General features: G+C 35.0%; 1 protein-coding gene and 1 pseudogene across 6 annotated transcripts; one reads left to right on the top strand and one right to left on the bottom strand.

The window, feature by feature from the left end:
* Window positions 1-1419: 1419 nt before the first annotated feature.
* On the bottom strand, window positions 1420-21651 carry LOC114302265 (adenine phosphoribosyltransferase-like protein, putative (DUF2358)). Of its 6 annotated transcripts, XR_014361524.1 has the most exons (10): window positions 21491-21644; window positions 21234-21376; window positions 20207-20313; window positions 9006-9071; window positions 6974-7056; window positions 3795-3841; window positions 2274-2360; window positions 2039-2117; window positions 1757-1934; window positions 1473-1540 (listed from the first exon to the last, which is right to left on the bottom strand). XR_014361524.1 is itself a non-coding variant. In XM_082915416.1 (8 exons), the coding sequence occupies exons 1-8, from the start codon at window positions 21542-21544 to the stop codon at window positions 1845-1847; spliced, it is 669 nt and encodes a 222-aa protein (XP_082771542.1). In that variant the 5' UTR covers window positions 21545-21651; the 3' UTR covers window positions 1473-1844. The 6 variants fall into 6 exon arrangements, 2 of the variants coding, with proteins under 2 accessions (XP_082771542.1, XP_082771543.1); XR_014361521.1 differs by lacking the exon at window positions 2274-2360 and having other exon boundaries at window positions 1420-1540; window positions 21491-21651; XR_014361523.1 differs by lacking the exon at window positions 2274-2360 and having other exon boundaries at window positions 1420-1540; window positions 21524-21650.
* LOC114319321 (two-component response regulator ORR22-like) lies at window positions 16305-17964 on the top strand (annotated as a pseudogene).
* Window positions 21652-24230: the final 2579 nt, after the last annotated feature.

Consider the following 24230-nt stretch of genomic DNA (forward strand, 5'->3'; position numbering starts at 1 on the left):
ATTTTGATTTGAATCAAAGTATAATAAACTTTATATTCAAAATGAAATGGTATAATTAAGTCAAAATTATAAAATTAGTTATTTTTTTATGATCCCTTGTGCAAAAGTTATGTGAGTATTAAGAAAAGTGTAATTTTTGTTAGGTGACTTTCTTTCAAATTCACATCTTAATGTGAGAAAATTTGAAGGGTCCATAGAGATTATCACAGATCCTGTTTCAATAATTCAAACCATTTATTTTGTAGGCTCTCAATGTATATGAATCATGAAAAAAATTAAATCGATCTGATAATCATAACCCTTTTTATTTTACCGTGTTTATCTCCAAAAAATCAACCATTCATTAATAAAAATATTATGATTATCGAATCGATTCAAGTTCTTTCATGGATGATATTTACAGAGAATCTTACAATATAAACTGTTCAACTCATCAAAACTGTTTGAATCCTTCTTTCTTCTTCTTGAAACCCTAGATTTCATAAACTCTAGGAAGGAGAAGAAGGAAAAAAAAAAAAAGTCACGACAGAGGGGGTTTCTGGGAATTCCAAATCTAAAAACCCTAGATCTGAAATCTAGGATTTTGGAAAAGAGAAAGAAGGGTTGCAGCAGCGAGAGGAGGGATCACGGCTAGAGTTGTGCAAAATACTGCTCAATCCACTTTGATTCGTCCACCTCTCGCGGGTTAGTTTGATCCTCAGTTTCAAATTTATAATTTGCTTTCACTCCACTCCGCTATAGTTAATACATATATTTTTTTTACCTAACGAATATCAAAGTAAAAAATTAATGTGAGAATTTTTTTTTTTTTCCCAATAGATTGGAGAATATTTACATTATGAGAAATATTTACACCAACAAACAAACAGAGCACTAGTTTACAATAGCTAGAAAATCAATAAAGTCTAACAACCAATCCACCAAGTCAAGTCCAACAACCATTACTAATCACATGCAACCCCCATAATGGGGGAGAAACAAACTAACCACAAAGGGTATCAAACTCCTCTCTATAAGAGTTGAACCCGAGACCTCACACTACAAAGGGTGTTACCCAATCACTACGCCAAATACCCTAGTTAAGCAATTTAAAGAGCTAAATTCGTGCATAAATAATGGGTGTAATTCTTAGTCTAAAAATTCTACACAGAATCATAAACTTGAAAAATCAAGAAAATATAATAAATGGATGAATTTGAAGTTGAAATTTTTATAGTAACTTAATTAAATATTGAATCTCATAAGAGAGAGAGAGAGAGAGAGAGAGAGAGAGAGAGAGAGAGAGAGAGAGAGAGAGTCAAAACAAGTCTTTCCAGTCATTTTTCAAGCCATATTTAGAAGTGAGACACTTCCTAATTTTTCTTGATCTATATTAAGTAGAATCACTCTTAACAGTGGATTTGAGCATGCAACAACTAAGTTATATGACATCAAGAATCACCTTGTCACAACTCAAATGTTAGTCTTAGAAGTCTGGGAATGGGTGACTAGTATAACAATTCTGTATTCCTTATAGACAGCTTAAGCACCAGCTTCCAACCTAGCATATACATTTGCACTGTCAAATAACCACAATTCAGAGAATTTACATGCTAATTCAAGTAAAACACAACGGGATGACATCATATGATTGTCTACAGTAAGTTTATAAGTGAGTGAAAGTTCATATGGTTTCTTACCAAACTAATTACAAACAATGGGGTGATTAATATGAGCCTGAAAACTCTGTACAAAATAAATACAAGTCTAATGTTACCTCAACAATCAAATCAGCGGTAACTGCTTGAAATTGGTAACGTTATAGTATGAACTTTCTTCAAAATTCTGTGAGAAGGGAACATATATTATTCACTAGGCCTTCCAAAAGTAGGTGTAAAAATCTGGCCAATTGCTTCAAGGGCAGAAATGTCCCAACTCTCAGCATGCCTAACAATCTGTGAAATGTATATTAGCAATCACCCAAATGCAAGTGAATGTGTATCTCAAAAATCACATAGGAGAACAAACACTGAAGCAAAAATGAATTCGTATTTCTTACTTTGAATTTGTCATCTAAATCATATATCGTGCTTCCATCAACTGAAATGAGTGGCCTCCATGGAAGTCTGAGATAAGTCCTGAAAGTTGAATAGGACAAAGAACAAATATCAAACCAGATGCCTTGACAACTGGTAATAAATACAAATATTTACAAATTCAATAATCAATAAAGATTTCTACTACTTCAACATTGGAATATTCTCCCAATTGCACTAGGGAGGTCAGCAACTAACCAATTGCAACAATTTTTGTGTGTGTGGATGGTGGGTGGGGTGGCACTGCACCTTTATGCGTAATGTCTTATTCGTACAATGTCCAACCTAAGCATGGAAAAAGGTAGGGTTTCATTGGTTGCCTTAAAAAACAAAAGTAGAGTTAGACTAACGTAACAAACAGATAGTGTATGCTTTATTTATAATAATAATAATAATTGTAAAAACCTTTGTCAAACCACTTAGAAACATGAATCATGAGAACATTCCCACAGAAGTTAGGGTGCTCTTTTAACAGATGCATTTTACTGAAATCACCTGCCGGTAAGATATCGGCAACATATGGCTAGGCAGTTTCCCAAAAGCAACAAGCCACATCACTCTATAAATGCAGTGGGAAATAGGTAAGGGTTCTCTAACTATTTTGCATTAGTGTGTGTAAATAAAGTTAACCAAAGATTGTAAACCTGCAATTAGGAGTACTAACAAATAAAGGAATCAAATTGATAGATACTATGATAAAGAGTAGGGTTGCAGCATACCTACAAAAAACTAAGCATGAAACGATGCAAATAAAAAACACAGAATAAAACTACAGTGCAACAGAGATTCACACTGAGAAATGGAGTAAGAATATAGAACTTGATAAGGACTTACAAGTAGAAGCTGTAACTGTTACCAACATGAAAAACTTGTATTAAGGGAAAATACAATCAAAGTAATTAGTGCTTGTGATGGCGAGTATGAAAAAGCCTGATGAGGGTCTAAGATCGTACATGGCGAATGTGGATTTGAAGAATGGGATGACAAAAAGAAGGGTTATCCTAGAGCTTATGGTGACTTGTGATGTTATGATAGCAAGCACAAAGTAAAGAAATGAACACTTAACAAGCTTTAAAATGGATTCATAAGAAGTCAGAATTTTTTTCATTGCTAGAACTAGAAAAAACAAATGTTTGAGGATTGTACAATCATTCCACAAGAGAGTTCTAGAGCTGGATGTTCATGTTCATAGATCCAATGCTAAGAACTTGATTTTCTTGTGCACCAACTTCATGAAGGTTCATGTCAGTTATGTGTGGTGAAAATTATTTTGGAGGCCTGGGCAAATCAAAGTCAAGAATCCTATGAAATCATAGGCAATTTTAGGTCGCTTACCAGCAAGAGATTTCATTACTATCTCCGAAAATAGGCAATATGACTCTCACTTTATCAAGTAAAATTGATGTTCAATCAAAGAATTTAATGAACACATTTGCAGCAAATCTTAGATGTTTTGCTTAACAATAGGCATGTATGTGAAATTAGAATCCTTTATAGCCAGCCTTCCCTTCATGCACCATCAGCATATCTCTCTTTCAGACCATTAGCTTGTTTTAAGTAATTTCATTAAGGTATAGATGCTTTATTTAAGAACATCACATAGAAGAGCCAAGACTACATTAACTTAGCACCTTGTTCCCCCTAAAACGTGTAAAAAGAACCTAAACAACATGAAGCTCATCTCAAATTGCAAAATAAACACTAGATTAGATTGAGCACCTTAGTTTCCAGGTTGCCAATACAAAACTTGCTTCAGAAGTGCCACCCTGCATATGAAGTCACATTACTAGGCATTACCAACAAAGTACTGAATCTATTCATAGCTAATACCAGATTTCATAAATAAGATGATGCACACACAAAGAGGATGAGCAACAAAGAAGTAAATTGGAAGAGACCTACTTTATAAATAATAGGAGCGTACATGTCATAATTACAATACAAGGAATGGACCTCAAAAAGAACCTCTGAACAAGAACAAAAGGCAATGGGATAATTTTCCTTTTTTTCTCAATTCAATTCCCCAAAGAAAACCTCTCTTTCTCTTTAAAAATAACTAGCCTATCACCCGTGCTATGCACGGGATAATTATAGATATTTATATTTGTTTTAATTTTTTTTAATATATAAATTATGTTTTTTAAGATTTTTTATAAAAATAATTTAACAATCTTATCACTAATCATAGTATACAGGAGAAATTAAAAAGGCTACTGCAATAACAATGCACGACCTGTATCTATAATTAGTGATAAATTAATTTTTTTTAATATATAAATTATGTTTTTTAAAATTTTTTATAAAAATAATTTAACAATCTTATCACTAATCATAGTGTACACGAGAAATTAAAAAGGCTACTGCAGTAACTATGCACGGGCTGTATCTATAATTATTTATATGATGGGATTTTAAATGCTAATCAGGGATTTTGACCAAATCAATAAATGCAGGCATGTGGATTGAAAAAAGTTAATAAATGTTGATCAGGGGATTTTGACCAAATCAATAAATGCTGAGGTTTTTTTTTTATATCAAAAATTTAGAAAATTAAGATTGAGAGATTGGAGCTCCCACAAGGCTTGGGGTTTAGAAACTCCCTTTTCCTTAATATATTTACAATTATCTATATATATGAATTGCGATTTTTAAATGTTTTTTTTTTTTTTTTTTTTAAATGTCTTCTTTTTTTTATTATATTATATTAAAGTTTAATATTTTGATAATAATCATATGTGTTGGACTTTTCAACAAATTAAATGTCTTCTTTTTTTTATTATATTATATTAAAGTTTAATATTTTGATAATAATCATATGTGTTGGACTTTTCAAGAATTTTTTTTTATGCTTGTTCTTAATGCATTAAAGTGTTATTATGAGGGATAATAATCATGTGTTGGGACTTTTCAAGTAATTTATATGTATTAGATTTCAAAGAATTTTTTTTATGCTTGTTCTTAATGCATTAAAGTGTTATTATGAGAGTAATGCATTAAAGTGTTATTATGAGAGTAAGACTTGGGGGTTTGGAGAAGTTAATAAATGCTAAGGTTTTTTTTTTTTTTTAAATCAAAAAATCAAGAAATTTAGATTGGGAGATCGGAGCTTCCACAAGGCTTGGGGTTAAAAACCCCCTTTTGCTTAACATATAGTATAGATATGAATTATTCTCTTCCATTCCATATATGGTTGTCCATTTTGTCATGTAATGTGCATTGAGTTGATCCTAGGCTGACTATGTTGTCAACCAAGGAACTTGGACTCAAATAGAAATTAAATTGATAATAAAGAGGGGAAAGTGAAGCAACCCATGGACTCCAAACCAATCACATGGGACAAAATCAATGCTATGCCAGAACTGCAGGGTTTATAGACAACGAGAGGGCTCACTTGACAAAGTGGTAAGTATTGTTTGTTATGCTAGTTGCATCACCCAATTTCCTGTCACAAATAAACCCTTTTCCCTTTTCTTTTTCCCTATGTTTCTTTCAAGTTTCAGTTTATATTGTGGTTTCAGGCAAGGCAGGACAAGTTCTCAATCAGCTGATTTAGCTGCCTTTAGCTTAATTAGTACCCAAACCCCAAACCATTGCAAGAAGATTATTTATTTTTAAGTTTTTCCTATCCTTTCAGCCATTGAAAAGGACAAAAATGTATAATGATAGAGCTTATTATTTATTGGTATGGCAAACTTCTTGCGCATTAGTAAGTTGGAGAACTTGTCCTAAATTTTATGAGATGATTACTTCAATTGCAGGTTTGGAACTTTGGTGAATTTGATCCTTTTCTGAAATTTTTTCAAGAAGTACAGTAATTTAACCATCTTTATTTATCAGAAGAAGGTAAACGGACTGAGCAAAAAGGCCACTCAAAGAGTCATTCAACCATAAGATCTAATGTACCACACTAGAAGAAACTTAGGAATCACGTTTTGGTGGCCATTTACTTTTTCTCATAAAAAAAATGCCGTCCATTGGAGTGTTACAGGCCTTACGGCCTATTATTTTAGATAGGATAATATTCTCAAACATAAATATACAGCATGTATAATGTGATATATGAAGTGACTTTCATTAAAAACTTCGAAAGTTTTGGAGTTCCTCGAACATAAAACAGGAATATTTAGGTCCAAACACAGTCTTAACTCATAAATTAGTTCCTACGATCCTAGATCCAAACACAGTCTTAAAGTGACACCAACAACAGTTCATAGTACCCTCCTAGATTATCTCTGTCAATAAGAGCAAGTTCCGCAGCCATCTCACTCAACCTCCAATCATTGTTGTCAAAATTAATTAGGTCAGGAGCATCTATTTCCCTACTCACATCCAATTTCCAGTAACTTTCTAATAACATCGACATTCAGATTTCACCAGACTATAATATGTAAATAATTTTAATTATGCATTAAAAAAGTTTCAAGTTGTGATTAACAAAGATTTTATTGTTTAACCTATGTACCCTAGTCTACTCTCACTTCTTGTGAACAAACTCAATATACGCTAATTTCTTTTGCAACCAGTAGCAATAACATTGGCAAAGTACTTGAACTGAAAACTTCTATAAATGAGGGGAATCAATTATAATTTATAAGTTGCAATTTATATGCTAGTATATTGAATCAGCTAAATCAAGGGAATGTAAGCACAAAAAGGAAGGCACAACCAGATCTATCATGCCACCCATTCCCCACACCCCCCCCCCCCCCCCCCCCCCCTCACATCAGCTTTCCATTAGAAATATAAGAGGCATTGATAATATAATATAATCCTTCAACCAGACAAGGATGACTAAAAGACCCATTTTCAACCTCTACCTCAAATTGAGGCGATTACTCCATATCAAGATGTTTTGAGTATGCTAAAATCAAAATGCAATTTATGAAGCTACCTAGTACCTTCTCAATCTTTTGTAATGCAATTGATGGACAATCGAAGAAAGGTACAAGCAATTTCAAGTTGCGTGAATACACCTCTGTACCTGGATTGCCAAGGAACATTAACTTGGTTGATTCTACTCTTATTTAGAGAAAAATTCAAACTTTTATATGCCACATAAGACAAAAAAGGTCACAATATCAAGAGCTACACAAAATAGTAAGAAAATAACCACACAATAAAACGAAAGCAAAACATTTTCAAATAATGATAATAGTACCAGCCTGAAGGTGCTGTCGGACGAACTAGCAATCTATCTCAATGTGTTTGGAGCGGTCATGAAAGACAGAATTATGCGCAATCTAAACTGCATTCTGATTGTCACAGTACAACGAGGTAGGAGAAGAAAGCAACACACCCATATTAGAAAGAAGCCAGTGAAGCCACACAATCGTACAAGTATTATGAGCCATAGCACGTTATTCAACTTCAACAGTGAAGCAAGCAACAACTGACTGCTTCTTGCTTTTCCAAGAGATGAGAGAATCACCAAGGAAAACACAAAAAATGGAGGTAGACTTGCGATCAAAAATATCTCCAGCCTAATCAGCATCAACATCAACATAAGCACGAAGGGTGAAATTGGAGGAAGAGGAGAGAAGCAAACATTGAAGCAAAGTACCACAAATGTATCAAAGAGTGCATAAGAGAGCAGCCCAATGAGTGGAGCTGGGAGCAGAAACAAACTGGCTGAGAATGTGAACAACATAGGAAATGTCCAGACAAGTCACAGTAAGATAAACCAAACAACCAACAAGCTCATGACAGGGAGTGGGATCATCAAGCGGTACACCATCCCAAGCAAGGAACTCAGCATGGAACTCAATCGGAGTATCAACAACCTTATCATCTATGAGATGAACATGAAAGAGGATGTCAGTAGCATACTTAGTTTGGGACAAAAGATACCCTGTAGGGGAGGAAGCCACTTCAATACCAAGGATACTTAGAGATGACACTTCAAATATAACATAACATCTCAAAAACTAGCTAATATAGCATAACATCACCATAGGGGAGGAAGCCACTTCATCCACACTTCAAAACAAGTGTTGTAGCCATGTCGGACACGGTGGGGACATATATGAGACACACCAAGTGGTGTATCCCTTTATTTAATTACTTTGTTTTCAAGGGACACGGTAGGCACACTTCAGGGACAAGTCCACTAGTTTTTTTTCCCCTTTTCTGTAGTGCTTTTGATAGATGTTGAATGTTTATTACCTTTTGTTTAGATTTAAATACTTAATAGATCATCCATGAAAAAGATATAAACGATAAGTGTTAATTTCAAAGTGATGCTTTCTTCTTTATTTTTAATATCGAATTAGTGTTAATCTTCATCATGTCCCATGTCCATGTCTGAGCCTGAGTCCGTGTCCGTGTCCGTGTCCGTGTCCGTGTCCGTGTCTGTACTTTTTAGGTGAGTGTTATCATTAGTTCACCATTAATTGATACAGTATGTCTCCAGCACATTGTAGAAGGTTGATGGCCCTAGCAACTAAAGTGAAAGTGATGCCTCCAGTCCATAAAAGCTATCCATGTTATACAATAGTTCTTATATAAGGACATGGTTACACTGTCTAATTTGGACAACGTTGCTTTAATAGCAAGAGATATGGGCCCAAATCCTACCAACCATATAATTATTCAAAAAAATAATAATATTTTATTTCTTAACATTCAAAAAATGGACCTACAAAGCTTAAATAAAGTAGGATAAGAAGAAAGAGTAAGTGGGAACTATTTATTTCAAAGCCTAAAACACTTTAAAAGGTGTATATGCTTATTTTTAGAAAAATAAAATAAAATAAAAATTATTTAAAAGTTTGTTAGTATGAAGTAAGTGTAATTAAAAGGACAAAAGTCATGGAATGAAATTAAGGCATTCCTTATTTCTCTACTAATCTGATATAAGAAAACTAAGCACAACCAAATAAATCAACCAACACATTTTAGCATCAATCGCAAAAAATCTAAATATTCTCTTACCTCGAAATTTAATAGTTGGATCCTCAAACAGACAATTTTCTGAATAGATTGCAGAAGTGAAAATTCCTAGAAACAATGAAAATAATTGCGTCAATTCACATCAACTAAGTAAAACTAATAAATCATTTAAGCATGCACTTATAGAAAGGCACCCTTTCAGACAGTTCAATTGTATTACATAAAAACACGTAAATGAGAGAACTCATTTAAACTAGTTATTTTTTGGTTAGAAGACTGTATTTCCCTTCTTACATTCCATTCTAACAACCTACCCTCGCTCCTTCTCTGTCTAAGCCAGAGCATATAAATATGTCATACACAGCTCATCACATACTCTAGAATCATCTCTTCACCAAATCCTTAAGCATGTACTAATTAATATCCGGATTCCGGACTTAACTTGAGTAATAGTATCCTGCTTACCATCACCATATTTGACACAAAAAACGATAGTCAACATCAGTACACTTGTTTTGTCAGGAAATCACTTGGTTGCTTGCAATAAAAAGTAAACTGTTTTTCACAGACATCCTCAGTGGTCCATAGCTTGTCTGGTGATTTAGTGCATGTTTTATGACATGAAAATGTTTGGAGATTCAAGAGTTCTCTCTAACAACTTCTCTAGTGACTAGTGCATATTTTAGGTAAAATAAAGAGAAGAATGAGAAAAAGGAAGTATAGTTTAAACGAGAGGAATGAGGGAGTAGTCAATTGAAAGCATGGTTTCAAAAGGCTAGTGCCCTAATACTAACCCAACTACTCTTAAGTAAATAAATAAAAGTCGCTTTTGATCGAATATAACGTCGAATATGCAGGACAAGAGTAGTCAGAAAAGAGACAAATAGAAGAGGAAAACAGAACGGAAAGCAATACCTAATCTAGGCGGCTTGGGGTTAGCTACATGGATTCATTTCCTCCAATTGGCTCTATTTGCAATCATATTCTCAGTTTAAGTATAAGATAGTCATTTCTTTTCTTATTACATCAACCCAAATTCTCCTATGGCCTTCTCAATTTTGTTTGTGGTGAGTAATCTATATGTTGCACATGACCATACCATCGCAAGTAGCTTTTTCTCATCTTATTTTCAATTAGTGCCACAATCAACTTCTTCCTAATAGATTCATATCTTAATTTATCATTTCTTATTTCTACTAAATAGATTGCATTGTGTCATAAAACTTTTTTTTGCTATAACTCAAGATTTACTACAAGCAATTTGCAAACAACTTAAAATCTAGAATGATACTCTTTCAAATGGTGACAAAGAGGATGGTGCATGGGGTGGGAAAGGGATAGTTTAGCACACTACCACTTACATGTCCACAGAAACGACATAAAACCTCCATACCACAAGCACGAGCATAGGACACAAGAAAAACATGAAGCATAGAAATGCCAACACGACAAACTTTTAAAAGAAAGTATGAACACAAGGAGGACACATTAGTACATGAATATATAGACATGTACAGTGTTTATTTATTTTGATAACACACATTTACATGACAAATAAATATATTTGATACTTTCCAAATTTTCTATTATCAATTTCATAATAAGGAAGATGAAACTAGACATTATCTATAGTATGATGTTTTCCACTGATTTTCTTCTTATACTCTCTTTTAAATTTTTATTCTTTGCATATATTGGAAAGTGTTCATTGGATTCTTTATTCTAGCTGTTTATGTACAAAGTGTAGTTATTATTATTATTATAAAAAGAACGGGTTGGACTATTAAGAATATCTTCGTCCTACGCTGAAAGTGTTAGGAAATGCTTCTTCAAGTGTTGGTTGAGTATCAAAGATCAACAGTTCAAAATCATAAAACTCATTTTTATATAATCCATAAGTGTCTAACACGGTTTTTTTTTTTTTTTTTGATTGGCAAAGTAAAATATTCATTAAAAACATGAAATTAAAGGAAAAAGGAAATGAAATGCATTGAGAGAGATTTAGAGAGTGCAAACTCACTTACTACTACAGCTCGCATCCATACAACCAACTCCTTGGCCTCACGAGTTTTTAAATTTTAAAAGAGCATAAATAAAAAGTAGAAACAAAATACACAAAAGGAAGAAGAACAAAGTAGTTAAGAAGATGTTAACTACACAACTCAAAAAGCTAAAATCCCCAACACACCCCAACCCACCACAACATTCAAAGTCACACAAGCCCAAAAAGTTGTTCTCCAAAATACTTCCCAAGACACCGATCCACGTACCCAGACGTTGTCGCATGCTTCCGCTGACCACGAGCATTCCAATCTCCGGTCGTTGATCTCTAATTCAAAGACCAACCTGCCAAAGAAACTCCACTCTTCCTTTGCCTGCACTACCTGCACCTGCACACCACCAGCTTAAGCCTCATCGTGGTAGATCTAACACCCATACAACACCCATGACCGAAAGGCCCCTTGTAAGACTCCGAAGCGCTCCGCCCCCTGCTCCTGCACTCCAAAGCGCTGGTGCCACTCCAACTCCACCCCCTGTAACACTCCGAAGCCGCCGAACACCCATACAACACCCAAATATCTAGCACCCATACAACACCCAATTCTATTTACCTCCATGCCCACTGCTATAACCCACTGAAAACGGTAGATTTGTTACCCCCTGTGTTTCATGGATTCTTCTATTTCTCCGTGTCCACCGGATATGACATGAGTAAGGGTGTAAGATATATGTCCAACACACGTATTCAATTTAGACACTTTGATCCTTTAATTTGTTACAATATATAAGAAGAAGAAACTCACTTTTGCTAGTACAGTAATATTTTTAGCCTCTCACATTAATTAGATATAAAAATTTGATATTTTTTCCTAAATCCTATTCAATGTTAAGTATATTTCTATATAATTTACAACATTTCATCCAAAAATATTATATAATATGCAATATATATGTGTATATGAAATGTCCCTATACCCATATCTAATTTTGGATACGTATCTCAAGATCCTAAAATTTAAATTTATGAAAGTCTGACGCTTGGATACACACCGGCATCCGATACTCGTACCTGAGTCCATGTAACAAAGGTTACAGCCAATACTATAACCTCCCAAAGAACATCCAACTGAAATACCCCAAAAAATGCCCATAAACAAGCACCCAACACCGCCGAAAGTGGTGACCCAAAAGGATTTGACATCGCCAGAAATGATAGATCTCAAACCTCCTACAATATCGAACACCCATAATCGAAACAACCCAGAAAAGCGCTCATACTCGAGCACCCAACACCGCTGAATGGAGACCATTTGAAACCGCCAAAAATGATGGCTCTAGAACCACCCATGGAACACCCAAACCGAAATACCCCAATGAAATGCCCATAAACGAGCACCCAACACCAAAACTAAATATCAAAACAATACCCTAAGCTAAAAAACTAGATCTAGTGAGAAGAGGGTAGGAGAGCCTATAGGGATTCAAGTTTATTTAAAAAAAAAAAGAACTCACGCACGCAGAAAAGAGCCAACCCAGCCAAGAGAGTTTTTTTAGAGAGAGTACAACACACATTTAAATGTTCAAAAAATGTTGGTGTCTGACATGTTTCAAACATGGACATGGATCTTCTACAATAGTGTCTATCCTACTTTACTTTTTTCCTTTTTTCTTTTTTTGATGACAGTGTCCATCCCATTTGAATATAAGTGTATACAATAAGTAAAAGTCTTACGACTAATTATTGTAAACTTAAGCATTTCTTCAACTATTTTCTTTTCTTTTTTTCTTTTTTTTTGGCAATAGGAATTTTCTCGTACATATCATCCTACTTCTCACCATTTCCATTAGTAATAGCTGCACATACCTCATCAACCATGGACTTTGCAATGCGTTGGCATAAATGGCTTTCAGTATTTAATTTACATTCACTTATTTAATTTTTAATTGCATCTAGAGCCACAAGGGCATTGACTAGTTTTATTCCCTTCTATCAAGCCTGCTAGGAGTGGTGGCTAGGTACCAACCTAACCTCTGGCTTTATTCTCATGAAGTGGCTGCTTTCAAAACTTAACTTTATTTGATGCGTAGCCTATTTTTTACAATTCACTAAGCAATACTGTGAATTGCACCTGGAAATCAGGGAATGACATGAATTTGAAGAATGGATTGATCAGAATTATATTAAGAAGAAACTAGCATCAACATGTTTTTCATCGCCACATAGTCCATCAAAAGAGCACATAGTGATCTCCTTAATAGTTTCATAATGGAACTTGACCCCATAGTTCTTATAAATATTTTTGAGAGAAACATCATCAAAAGAATATGAGCAATGAAAACATAGCAGATAATTAAATAAACTCTAGTTGACTTCATAACTACAAAAGTTTACAACTCTTATGAGGGAACAAGCTATTATAAGCTTAAATATAAGGGCCACAAACTCAAAAAAGTCTTTATCTATACCAAGTTTAGACATATTTTCCACGTAAACTTATCCCATCAACTAAATCAAACTAAGCCATAGTTGGGCCACAATTAAACATTCTCAAATTGAGACATGCTCCTAAACTTCAATGTGACAAAACATACAAATAATTGTGCAGCTTCCGAAATACTATACAACTTTAAAATGCCGTGGAAATTTAATGCAAGTTGCATTGAGGTTCTATAATTTTCCAGTTTGTCTGCTTACTTAAATTTTGCAATGCATGTGGTATACTACTTGTGTACTTCACTTGTCAGAATTTGAGTGGAAAGCAGAAACTTGGCCAGATATATATATGGTGGAAATTTTGTTTCCCACTTCATTTTTTAGTAACAAACAGAAAATAGATTTTCAAGCACCACATACATGTGGTAGACTAGTTGGGTATTTCAATTGTCAGTATTTGACTGAAAACAGAAACTTGGCCAGATAGATGTATGATAGAAATTTTCTACTTATGGTCGAAATTTTCATTGCCAAATTATTTTTGAGTAACAAACAGAAAATGTGTTTGGATCCCCAAGCACCATACATTCAATGTGACAAAACATACAAATAATTGTGCAGCTTCCGAAATACTATACAACTTTAAAATGCCGTGGAAATTTAATGCAAGTTGCATTGAGGTTCTATAATTTTCCAGTTTGTCTGCTTACTTAAATTTTGCAATGCATGTGGTATACTACTTGTGTACTTCACTTGTCAGAATTTGAGTGGAAAGCAGAAACTTGGCCAGATATATATATGGTGGAAATTTTGTTTCCCACTTCATTTTTTAGTAACAAACAGAAAATAGATTTTCAAGCACGACATACATGTGGTAGACTAGTTGGGTATTTCAATTGTCAGTATTTGACTGAAAACAGAAACTTGGCCAGATAGATGTATGATAGAAATTTTCTACTTATGGTCGAAATTTTCATTGCCAAATTATTTTTGAGTAACAAACAGAAAATGTGTTTGGATCCCCAAGCACCATACATGGAATGCAGAGTTGGTACAAGACATGGATAGCAGGATATCTTACCTACCTGATATTGTTGGAATGTGGGACATATTCCAACACACCCTCCTGGACCATAACACACACACTAGCTGGACAAATAGCCCACTAGTCACAAGCCCAACCAAGCTCTGATACCAAGTTGAAAAGCACAACCCACACTTCTTCTTAAAACCTGGGTTTTGAGGAGAGGAAAACTAAAGCCTTATAATTAGCACAGATGGGGCAACTCTAAGCGATGTGGGACACATTACAACACACTGTCCTGGACCATAAATTTTTTTTTAGGTTGTGAAGAAAATTTTCATTGCAAAACTGACTAAAAAATCGGTTCAATCTAATACAATAGTATTATAGATCTCAAAAGAGATAAAAATAAATAAAAATAAAAATCTTCCATAGAAGGAAGGATGAAGTCTCCATAGAGGAGGAGAAAAGACTAACACAAGGGAAGAAATCAAATCTCCACACATGAATGATTGTTACATTAACAAATTAAAAATTAAAAAAATTAAACAGAAAAAATTAGATTCAATTCATCACCAAGCTCATCCAAAACTCCACTACTCTGCAACCTTCAACTTGGAATCTAAAAACTCTACATTCAATGGTCATGATAGAATATTAAGGTTGAGGTGGTTACTTAGCATGAAGCAAACGCATTATCTAGCGTCGGCTTTTGGACAGTGAGAAGATATGAAATTAGATCTTAAAGTTTTGGATTCGATGGTGAAGAAAGTAGGGCGGTGATGGCCGAATTGGTGAAGTAAATATCAAATTTGGAGGAGGATCAGATAGAGATAAGAGGAGAGGGAGATCAGAGAAGTAGGCAAACCACTGCCGTCCCCCTCTCTCCTTGGAGAAAAATCTAGAGAGAAAAGAAAGAGAGTTTAGGGTGTGTTTGGTTTGTGTTTTGAGATAAATTTTTAAAAAAAAAAAAAATTAGGGAGAGAGTTTCTTGAGATACTACCATTTATGTTTGTATCTAAGAAGTCACCGGAAATAGGGAAAACCATTGAATCATTAGTACCGGTGGATAGATCTCCAAAGTGCTCGACACTATTGTTATGTTGTAGTTGATCAAATTCCAATGATGTTGGCATTCCTTGAAATGTATTGCCATTTTGATTTCTGGGTAGTATAACTGGCTGAAACTTACTCTGAATCATTCCTGTCGAAGACAGGCCACATGAACCTAGAACAGCTGGAGTGTTCAGTCTACCCAACATTCCACTAGACGAGAACGACCCAACAGTAGCGTTCTGAAACTGTGTAGAACCAGTCATGCTGCGATAATTTCCAAATCTGTTCAAAGAACTCATTTGCAGATAGGCAGAATCTACGCCGCCTAAAGCTGCAACTATATTAGCTTGCTGACTCGCTACACAGCTAATCCTTTTTAGGTAAAGCAGGTATTTCTTGAGATGGCTTGCCACATTTTCTCTAGTCAACTTCTCCACATTCATCATGTCTAGAATCCTTTTAGGTACGGCCTTGTCAATGCCCATTAACAGCTACAACAAATTTGCGGTGCAAGTCATAAAGCAAGGATACTCTTATAATAACGATGACTCCTTGGAAGATCTAGTGAGTGCAATGATGAAACAGGAAATATAAGAGATGAAGACTACGGATGTGAAACACACTCACTTGGGACTTGCATATGAAGATATATATAAATATAGATGTTAGCTACTAACACCAAGCAAAATAGTGTTTGATGAGAGTTTATGCTATCAAGTAATTTGTAGTTAATTTGCTCTTGATATGAAATCAGCAGATTTGCTGGACTGGATTTCATATTTGAATGAACCCCTCAATCCAAAAAAAAAAAAAAAAAACAGTCTTGAAACCTTGAAAACCCAAAAAGAATCACTCTCTCAACTCTGCTTTTGCTTTAGTTTTAATCTCTCTCGATTCGGCAGTTGTTTCTACTGTGAAAATGATTGTCGATCAAAGTTTTGATGAACCTAATGATCGGTTTCCAATGGGGATGCGAGTCCTGGTGGTCGACGCTAACCCCATTTGCCTCACGCTTTTGGAGACTCTGCTTCGTAAATGCCCATACCATGTTATGACAACTAGTCAGGTGATCACAGCACTGAAGTTGTTGCGAGAGAACAAAAACAGTTTGATTTGGTTATCAGCGATGTCCATATGCCCGACATGGACGGTTTCAAGCTGCTTGAGCTTGTAGGGCTTGAAATGGACCTACCTGTCATAATGTTATCTGCAAATGGCGATACCAAGCTTGTCATGAAGGGCATCACCCATGGAGCTTGTGATTATTTGTTGAAACCTATCCGAATTGAGGAGCTAAAGAACATATGGCAACATGTAGTTAGGAGAAAGAAAAATGATCCCAAGGATCAAAACAATTTTGACAAACCTCATCATGAAAGTAAAGGAGGACAAGCGATCACAGTGACAGGGGATTCTGATCAGAATAGTAAGCTCAACAGAAAACGAAAAGACCAGAATAAAGACGAGGGTGATCATGCTGACGATGGACAAAATAACGAGGATCCATCAATGCAGAAAAAACCTCAGGTAGTTTGGATAGTGGACTTGCACCACAAATTTGTTGCAGCTATTAATCAATTGGGCATTGGCAAGGCCGTACCTAAAAGGATTCTAGACATGATGAATGTGGAGAAGTTGACTATAGAAAATGTGGCAAGCCATCTCCAGAAATATCGGCTTTACCTAAAAAGGATTAGCTGTGTAGCGAGTCAGCAAGCTAATATAGTTGTAGCTTTAGGCGGCGCAGATTCTGCCTATTTGCAAATGAGTTCTCTGAACGGATTTGGAAATTATCACGGCATGGCTGGTTCTGCACAGTTTCAGAACGCTACTGTTGGGTCGTTCTCGTCTAGTGGAATGTTGGGTAGATTGAACACTCCAGCTGTTCTAGGTTCATGCGGCCTGTCTTCGACAGGAATAATTCAGAGTAAGTTCCAGCCAATAATCAAAATGGCAATACATTTCAAGGAATGCCAACATCACTGGAATTTGATCAACTACAACATAACAACGGTGTCGAGCACTTTGGAGATCTATCTACTAGTACTAATGATTCAATGGTTTTCCCCATTTTCGGTGACTTCTTAGATACAAACATAAATGGTAGTACCTTAGTAGCAGGAATCGTGGGAAGGGAAAACAATTCTCGTCTAGAATTGCAATTCAACGATTCGTAGCAAGAATTGTGTTAGAATCGCATTCCCATTGAGATAGAATCGCGGATCTAACTGGATGGGAACGCTCCAGCTAAGGATTTGTGTTTCACGGCAACAACAAAGAAGAGAGAGAGAGAGAGAGAGAGAATAGCATGGAAAAGAAAAACCTGATATAGACTTGTGATTAGGGCTACGAAAATGGAGATCGCGTTGTCTTCTTCCATGTATTTGCTTCTCAAGCTTTGATCTTCATCTTCTTATTCTTCATCTCTCAAGCTTTGTGCTTCGCAGGTGCCTTCTTCTTCTTCTCATCAGGCGTCGTCTTCTGCTTCTTCTTCTTCGTCTCTCTGTCTCTCTCTCCGTTTGAGACTGAAAAGTCTTTTAATACTTAAATTTCTTATTTTTCATTTATATAAGTATAGATTTTATATTATAAATTAACATCTTTTTCATTTAATTCTAGTTGTGTATTAATGTCATATTTATACAAAATGAATTTTGATTTAACCCTTCTCTTTTTACAATTAATGAAATCTACCTTGTTGGTTGTGATTGCACAAATATATATAAATTCCACCTAACTAATTTATTATCTTGTGTTGTCCACCTCAAAAAATGAATGTTTAAAATGAATATTTATTTATGTTTAAAATAATGTGTATTTGTTATTTTTTTAAAATTTTTTATGTTGTGTTTAATTAATTAGATATTATATAAAATAAAAAAATAATATAAATATTTTAAAATAAATATTATATAATAAATGAAAAAAATCTAATAAAACTATATAATTATAATATTTTAACATATGATTTTTCATATATATATATTTTAAAATTTATAACATATATTTTCATTATTATTAGAGAAAAAAAATATATAATCTTACAATATATTCATATATATTATATTATTTAATATATATAGAAACGCTCCCTACCAACAATTCTTGGAATGACTACGATTCCCCGCTCCCGCCCACGCTTCGTGCAACTAAGGGTGGCACCTTAAGAAACTCTCCCTAAAATTTTTTTTTGAAAATTTATCTCAAAACACAAACCAAACACACCCTAAAACTCTCTTTCTTTTCTCTCTAGATTTTTCTCCAAGCAGAGAGGGAGCCAACGATCGTTTGCCTACTTCTCCGATCTCCCTCTCCTCTCTCTCTCTCTCTTTCTGATCCTCCTCCAAATTTGATATTTACTTCACCATTTCAGCCATCACCACCCTACTTTCTTCACCATCGAATCCAAAACTTTAAGATCTAGTTTCAGATCTCCTCACAGTCCGAAAGCCGACGCTGGATAATGCGTTTGCTTCATGCTAAGCAGCCACCTCAACCTTAATATTCTATCATGACCATCGAATGTAGAGTTTTTAGATTCCAAGTTGAAGGTTGCAGAGTAGTGGAGTTTTGGATGAGTTTGGTGATGAATTGAATCTGATTTTTTCTATTTAATTTTTAATTTGTTAATGTAACAATCATTTATGTGTGGAGATTTATTTTTCTCCCTTGTGATAGTCTTTTCTCCTCCTCTATGGAGGCTTCATCCTTCCTTCTATGGAAGTTTTTTTTTATCTCTTTTTGAGATCTATAATACTATTGTATTAGATTGAACCGATTTTTTTGTCAGTTTTGCAATGAAAATTTTCTTCACAACCTAAAAAAAAATTTATGGTCCAAAAGGGTATGTTGGAATGTGTCCCACATCGCTTGGAGTTGCCCCATCTGTGCTAGTTATAAAGCTCTAGTTTCCCTCTCCTTAAAACTTAGGTTTTAAGAAGAAGTGTGGGCTGAGCTTTTCAACTTGGTATTAGAGCTTGGTTAAGCGTGTGACTGGTGGGCTATTTGTCCAGCTAGTGTGTGTTATGGTCCAAGAGGGTGTGTTGGAATGTGTCTCACATCGCTTGGAGTTGCCCTATTTGTGCTAGTTATAAGGCTCTAGTTTCCCTCTCCTTAATACCTCCTTAATACCTGGGTTTTAAGGAGAAGTGTGGGCTGGACTTTTCAACTTGGTATCAGAGATTGGTTGGGCCTGTGACTGGAGGGCTCTTTGTCCAGCTGGCGTGTGTTATGGTCCAGAAGGGTGTGTTGGAACGTGTCCCACATTGCTTGGAGTTGCCCAATTTGTGCTAGTTATAAGGCTCTAGTTTTTCTCTCCTTAAAACCTGGGTTTAGGTTTTAAGGAGTGTGGACTGGATTTTTCAACTGACATCAGTGTTAGAGAATGCTCTAAAAAAATTTTATCCAAACCTATAGTCTGAAAACTTTGCTGTATAAAAAAATTAATAAATATTTAGCAATTTTCTTCAATTATTTCCAGAACAATTCTGAGAATTACTCAATTTAATGCAACAGGTCAATAAGAACACAAATTTAAATTGTTTTATACCCAAGCATTTATATATAAAAATTACTTGAGTGTTTATGTATAAAAATTACTGTCTTCACACTTGTAGTTACTTATGGCCTTTGGCTTAACCCATTTACAATTTGCTTCCTCCTCTTGATCGCACTCATTATATACTAGAAAGGGGGGGGGGGGGGGGGGGGGGGGCGGCAAGAAGGTACCTGTAACAAAATATGCATTCTCATAATCTGAGTTGAGGATCATTACAACATCATCAATGCTTGAAACTGAAACTTCATATCTCTGCACAGCATTCACTATATCCATTCTGCAAATATTTGAATAAATAGATTATAAAGAAACAATTGAAATGTACCTGTATTTTCTGTAAGTGGAGTATTCCACAAATTGAAACACAATACCAATAGAATGTTACATTGTATGTTAAAAGTGAAAGGAGGCAGAGGCCGGCTCGGAGGGAGAGTACGATTTTGGGACTCGTTCAAAATTTACTCTCAAAATTTTGGGAAAACCCCAAATATCACAAACAGCATCATCTATACTACTATATAAGGCAGAGGCTGGACTTGGTGTCCAGAAGCTTTTGCACAAGACTCGAAACCAAGACGGTCTAAAAAAATAGGCTCTTACCACTTGAGCAATGCACATATCATGATAATAATTTCATCTTTTATTTTTATTTGTACTTACTTAAATTGCACATGCATCGCATGTGTCAACCACTAGTTGATATTTATCTAAGGGGAAATTACCCTTCAGTGATAAACTTATTACAGATTCATGAAAAAGTTCATAATTTTAAGTATCAATATTTATAAAGTTTATCCCTTATTTGTAATAATTTTTCAATACATACACTGAACTGAAATTTCCCCTTTATTCAATAGCTCCTTTTTTTTTTTTTACTATGTACCTAGACACAATGAGGAAAAATTAGAGAATGGACAACAGGCATAGGTTTTATTTTCTCATCTAGAAATGTACTTAAAAATAGCTCATGAACAGGCTATGAAAAAAAAATTTAAAAAAAAAATTTAATCTGGGCACTACCAAAGCTCATAAACGGGTATCTAAAAACCATTTTCAAACAAATCAAAAATACCCTAAAGTCAAGGAAGCTATCCTAATTTCATTATTAAACAAATTCTCATATTACACATATATAGAAAACACTGACAACTGAAACATTACAGATAATTACAAAAGGAAAAATGTATGCATATGTACCTGTCTTGGCCGGAGGAGAAAAGCCTGAGGAGCTCTGTCAGTCCGGTGACCGCGATTTTCAAGAGCAGTGGAGTTTGGGTTGGCTTTGGTTTGTTGTTGTTGTTGTTGTTGTTGTTGGAGCAGCATCGGAAGCTATGAACTCTCTGCAATTTCAAATAGCGCTTCAGATAAATAGTAGAGCATAATCAAAGAATGCAAATCGCACACATATTCTCGTTATCTGAATGAATGATAGTAAAAAAAATTCTGACTATTACACTTTTGTGTTGTAGAGTTGGATATGGGCATACATAGCAACACATTCCCGCCATTTCCCTTCCTAGTTTCTCGCCTTTATTCTCTCTCGCGCCTTTATTCTCTCTCTCTGCAAAGGAAAATGTCTCTGGAAAATCAATTTTTATTCTGCATCAGCAAAATCCATTTTGTGCTTAGCTCACTTGTGAAAAGTCAAAAATAAATAAATAAGGGTAAATTACACTTTGCACCCCTGCACTTTACACAAAATCTCACTTTGGTCCCTACATATCAAATTGTGACACTTAACCCCCTACACTTTTGGTCAAGTGTCACATTGGCCCTTCTATTAATAGTGAGGCTAACAGAAGTTATCATTTAGAGAGTTAAGTGTCATAATTGTGATGTATAGGGACTAAAGTGAGATTTGTGTAAAGTGCAAGGGTGCAAAGTGTAATTTATCCTCACATATTTTTTATGTGACTAACCTCTGTTACCAATGGGGCTAACAGAAGGGCCAAAGTGACAATTGACCAAAAGTGCAGAGGATTAAGTGTCATAATTTGATGTGTAGGGACCAAAGTGGGATTTGATATAAAGTGTAGGGTGCAAAGTGTAATTTACCCAATAAATAAATAGGGCCCGTAAATGGATCCGATTGGGATGTGTCAAAATCCAATTTGATTCAAACAAACTTGAATCCAGTCCGAATCCTTTTATTTCATATTAGATCACCCGAATCTGAATTCGATAATTTTGGATAGCTTATATGATAATGATCCATTTATTTTTATTTTTATTTTTTATTTTTTTTTTTGAGATATAGTTTTATATAGTTTGAAAAAAAAAATAATTTGTGTTTTTTTCATTCAAATTAAGAATAATCAGATCAGATTTTTACATATCCGATCAGATTAAAAGGATTCGAATTATCAGATTGTTGAGTCAGATTTTTGTAAACGAGTTCAAATTTTTGAATCTAATTCTGATTAAATCCAATCTATTGATAGTCCTACTGTGAGCCCAGCAAAATAAAAATCAAACAAAATTTTGAAGGAGTTTTTTTTTTAAGGTCTCTCGTATTAAGATTTTATACCATAAAGGACATCTAATATTTTCATAATGTCTAAGGTCCCTCAAGTTGATCCAGAGAAAATTGGTCCAGGGAAATTTCATCTAGAGAAATTTTGTCCGGGAAAATTCTGGACCAGAGAAATTCTGGACTTCCAAAGAATTTCTCTCGGTTCAACCCAGAGAAAATTCAAATTTCTCTGGGTTCAGTTTGACCAATTTTTAAACCAGAGAAAATTGATAAATTCTGGACTTCCCAAACCTAGAGAAAATTGACTTCACCAATTTTACTCAGTTAAAAGCAGAGAAAATTAAACAAATTTCTCTGAGTTTGTTTTATTGAAATTTCACTGAGTTGTCTCAATAAATTTCACTGAGTGTACCAAACAAACAAACGGTATCAATACATACACATGACTTCATCAATTTTACTCACTTAAAGGCAGAGAAAATTAAACAAATTTCTCTGAGTTTTTTTTATTGAAATTTCACTAAGTTGTCTCAATAAATTTCACTGAGTGTACCAAAACAAACAAACAGTATCAATACATATATATATACATATGACTTCACCAATTTTACTTAGTTAAAGGCAGAGAAAATTAAACAAATTTCTCTGAGTTTGTTTTTTTGAAATTGTACTTAGTACAATTATTTTTTTCCCAAGTCAAAGACACAAAGACACTTTCAACTAAAAGACAAGCTCTCAAGTTCTAAACTCAAAGACAGAAACACACCACTGCAATAACCAAACCAGCAAAGCACACAACAACATTGAGTGCACGGTGAGGCACAACACCGGAAGCTTGAACCGATGCATCGGTACTACTAGCCGACTCGTCGCTTACTGGAGACGGAGCCTTCTTCACAGGCTTTGATGGTACCGGAGCAGGCGAAATAGAGACAAAAAAAGACAACGGAAGCAGCACTCTGTCCCCTTGATACACCGCCAGCTGGTTATCGGAGTACACTATACCGGTCACTGTGGTGTTAACAATCCCAGTTCTGATGTTCACCAGATTCCCTGCCGTGGTCACATTCATTGGGTACTGAACAGTATTTCCAGCCTGTGTGCTCAACGAATTGCTCACTATTTGAAATGTAGGAATCGAAAGGAAAGAAGGGATGACGTGAAATTTCACTAGCTGGACCTTTTGCTCGTCCGAGAAGGAGTTGAGAGTACCAGTTGAAAGGTTGTCGAACGCAATGTCAAAGTAGTCACCCCCACAATGTCCACCACCTCATCTGGCAGTGAGGACAACGTAGCTTGAATAGCTTCCTCTGGTTTCACTTTACCTGAAACAATGAAGGCTCTGCAGAGAAAATCAGATCACAAAATAATAACAATAATTTAGATGCCATTCAAAATCTCCACAAATATATATAATCAAGTCAATCAACAAGTTACCTAGAAAGAATCAACAGAGAAAATGGCACCGAATAGTTGAGAGACAAGTCAAGCCAATCACGTAGCTGCAAGAACGGAAGACCAGATGGTTTGAGCTTGTGTTCTTCTACTATTGCTGAAGCAATGGATTCAACAATCGGTTCATCAAAGAAGCTTCGGTCCGAACTAGGGTTTTAGACGCCATTTTTGGGTGAGAATGAGAGAGGGGTTTTGGTGCGCGGAAAGAGAGAAGAGAGTTGGATCTTGGAGTGTCTGGTTTCGATCGACTTTGCCTATCTCTTCTC

Source organism: Camellia sinensis, chromosome 2 (assembly GCF_055761805.1).
Source record: "Camellia sinensis isolate YWXY chromosome 2, ASM5576180v1, whole genome shotgun sequence".
NCBI lineage: Eukaryota > Viridiplantae > Streptophyta > Magnoliopsida > Ericales > Theaceae > Camellia > Camellia sinensis.

Bases quoted from the DNA above. Each gene is read 5' to 3' on its own strand.
- LOC114302265 (XM_082915416.1), bottom strand. From the start codon at position 21,544: ATGGCGGGAATGTGTTGCTATGTATGCCCATATCCAACTCTACAACAC. The intron at 7,057-9,005 runs GTAAGAGAATAT...TTGGCAATCCAG, and splicing joins TCCAACTATTAAATTTCGAG to GTACAGAGGTGTATTCACGC. The intron at 1,935-2,038 runs GTAAGAAATACG...TACATTTCACAG, and splicing joins ATTTAGATGACAAATTCAAA to ATTGTTAGGCATGCTGAGAG.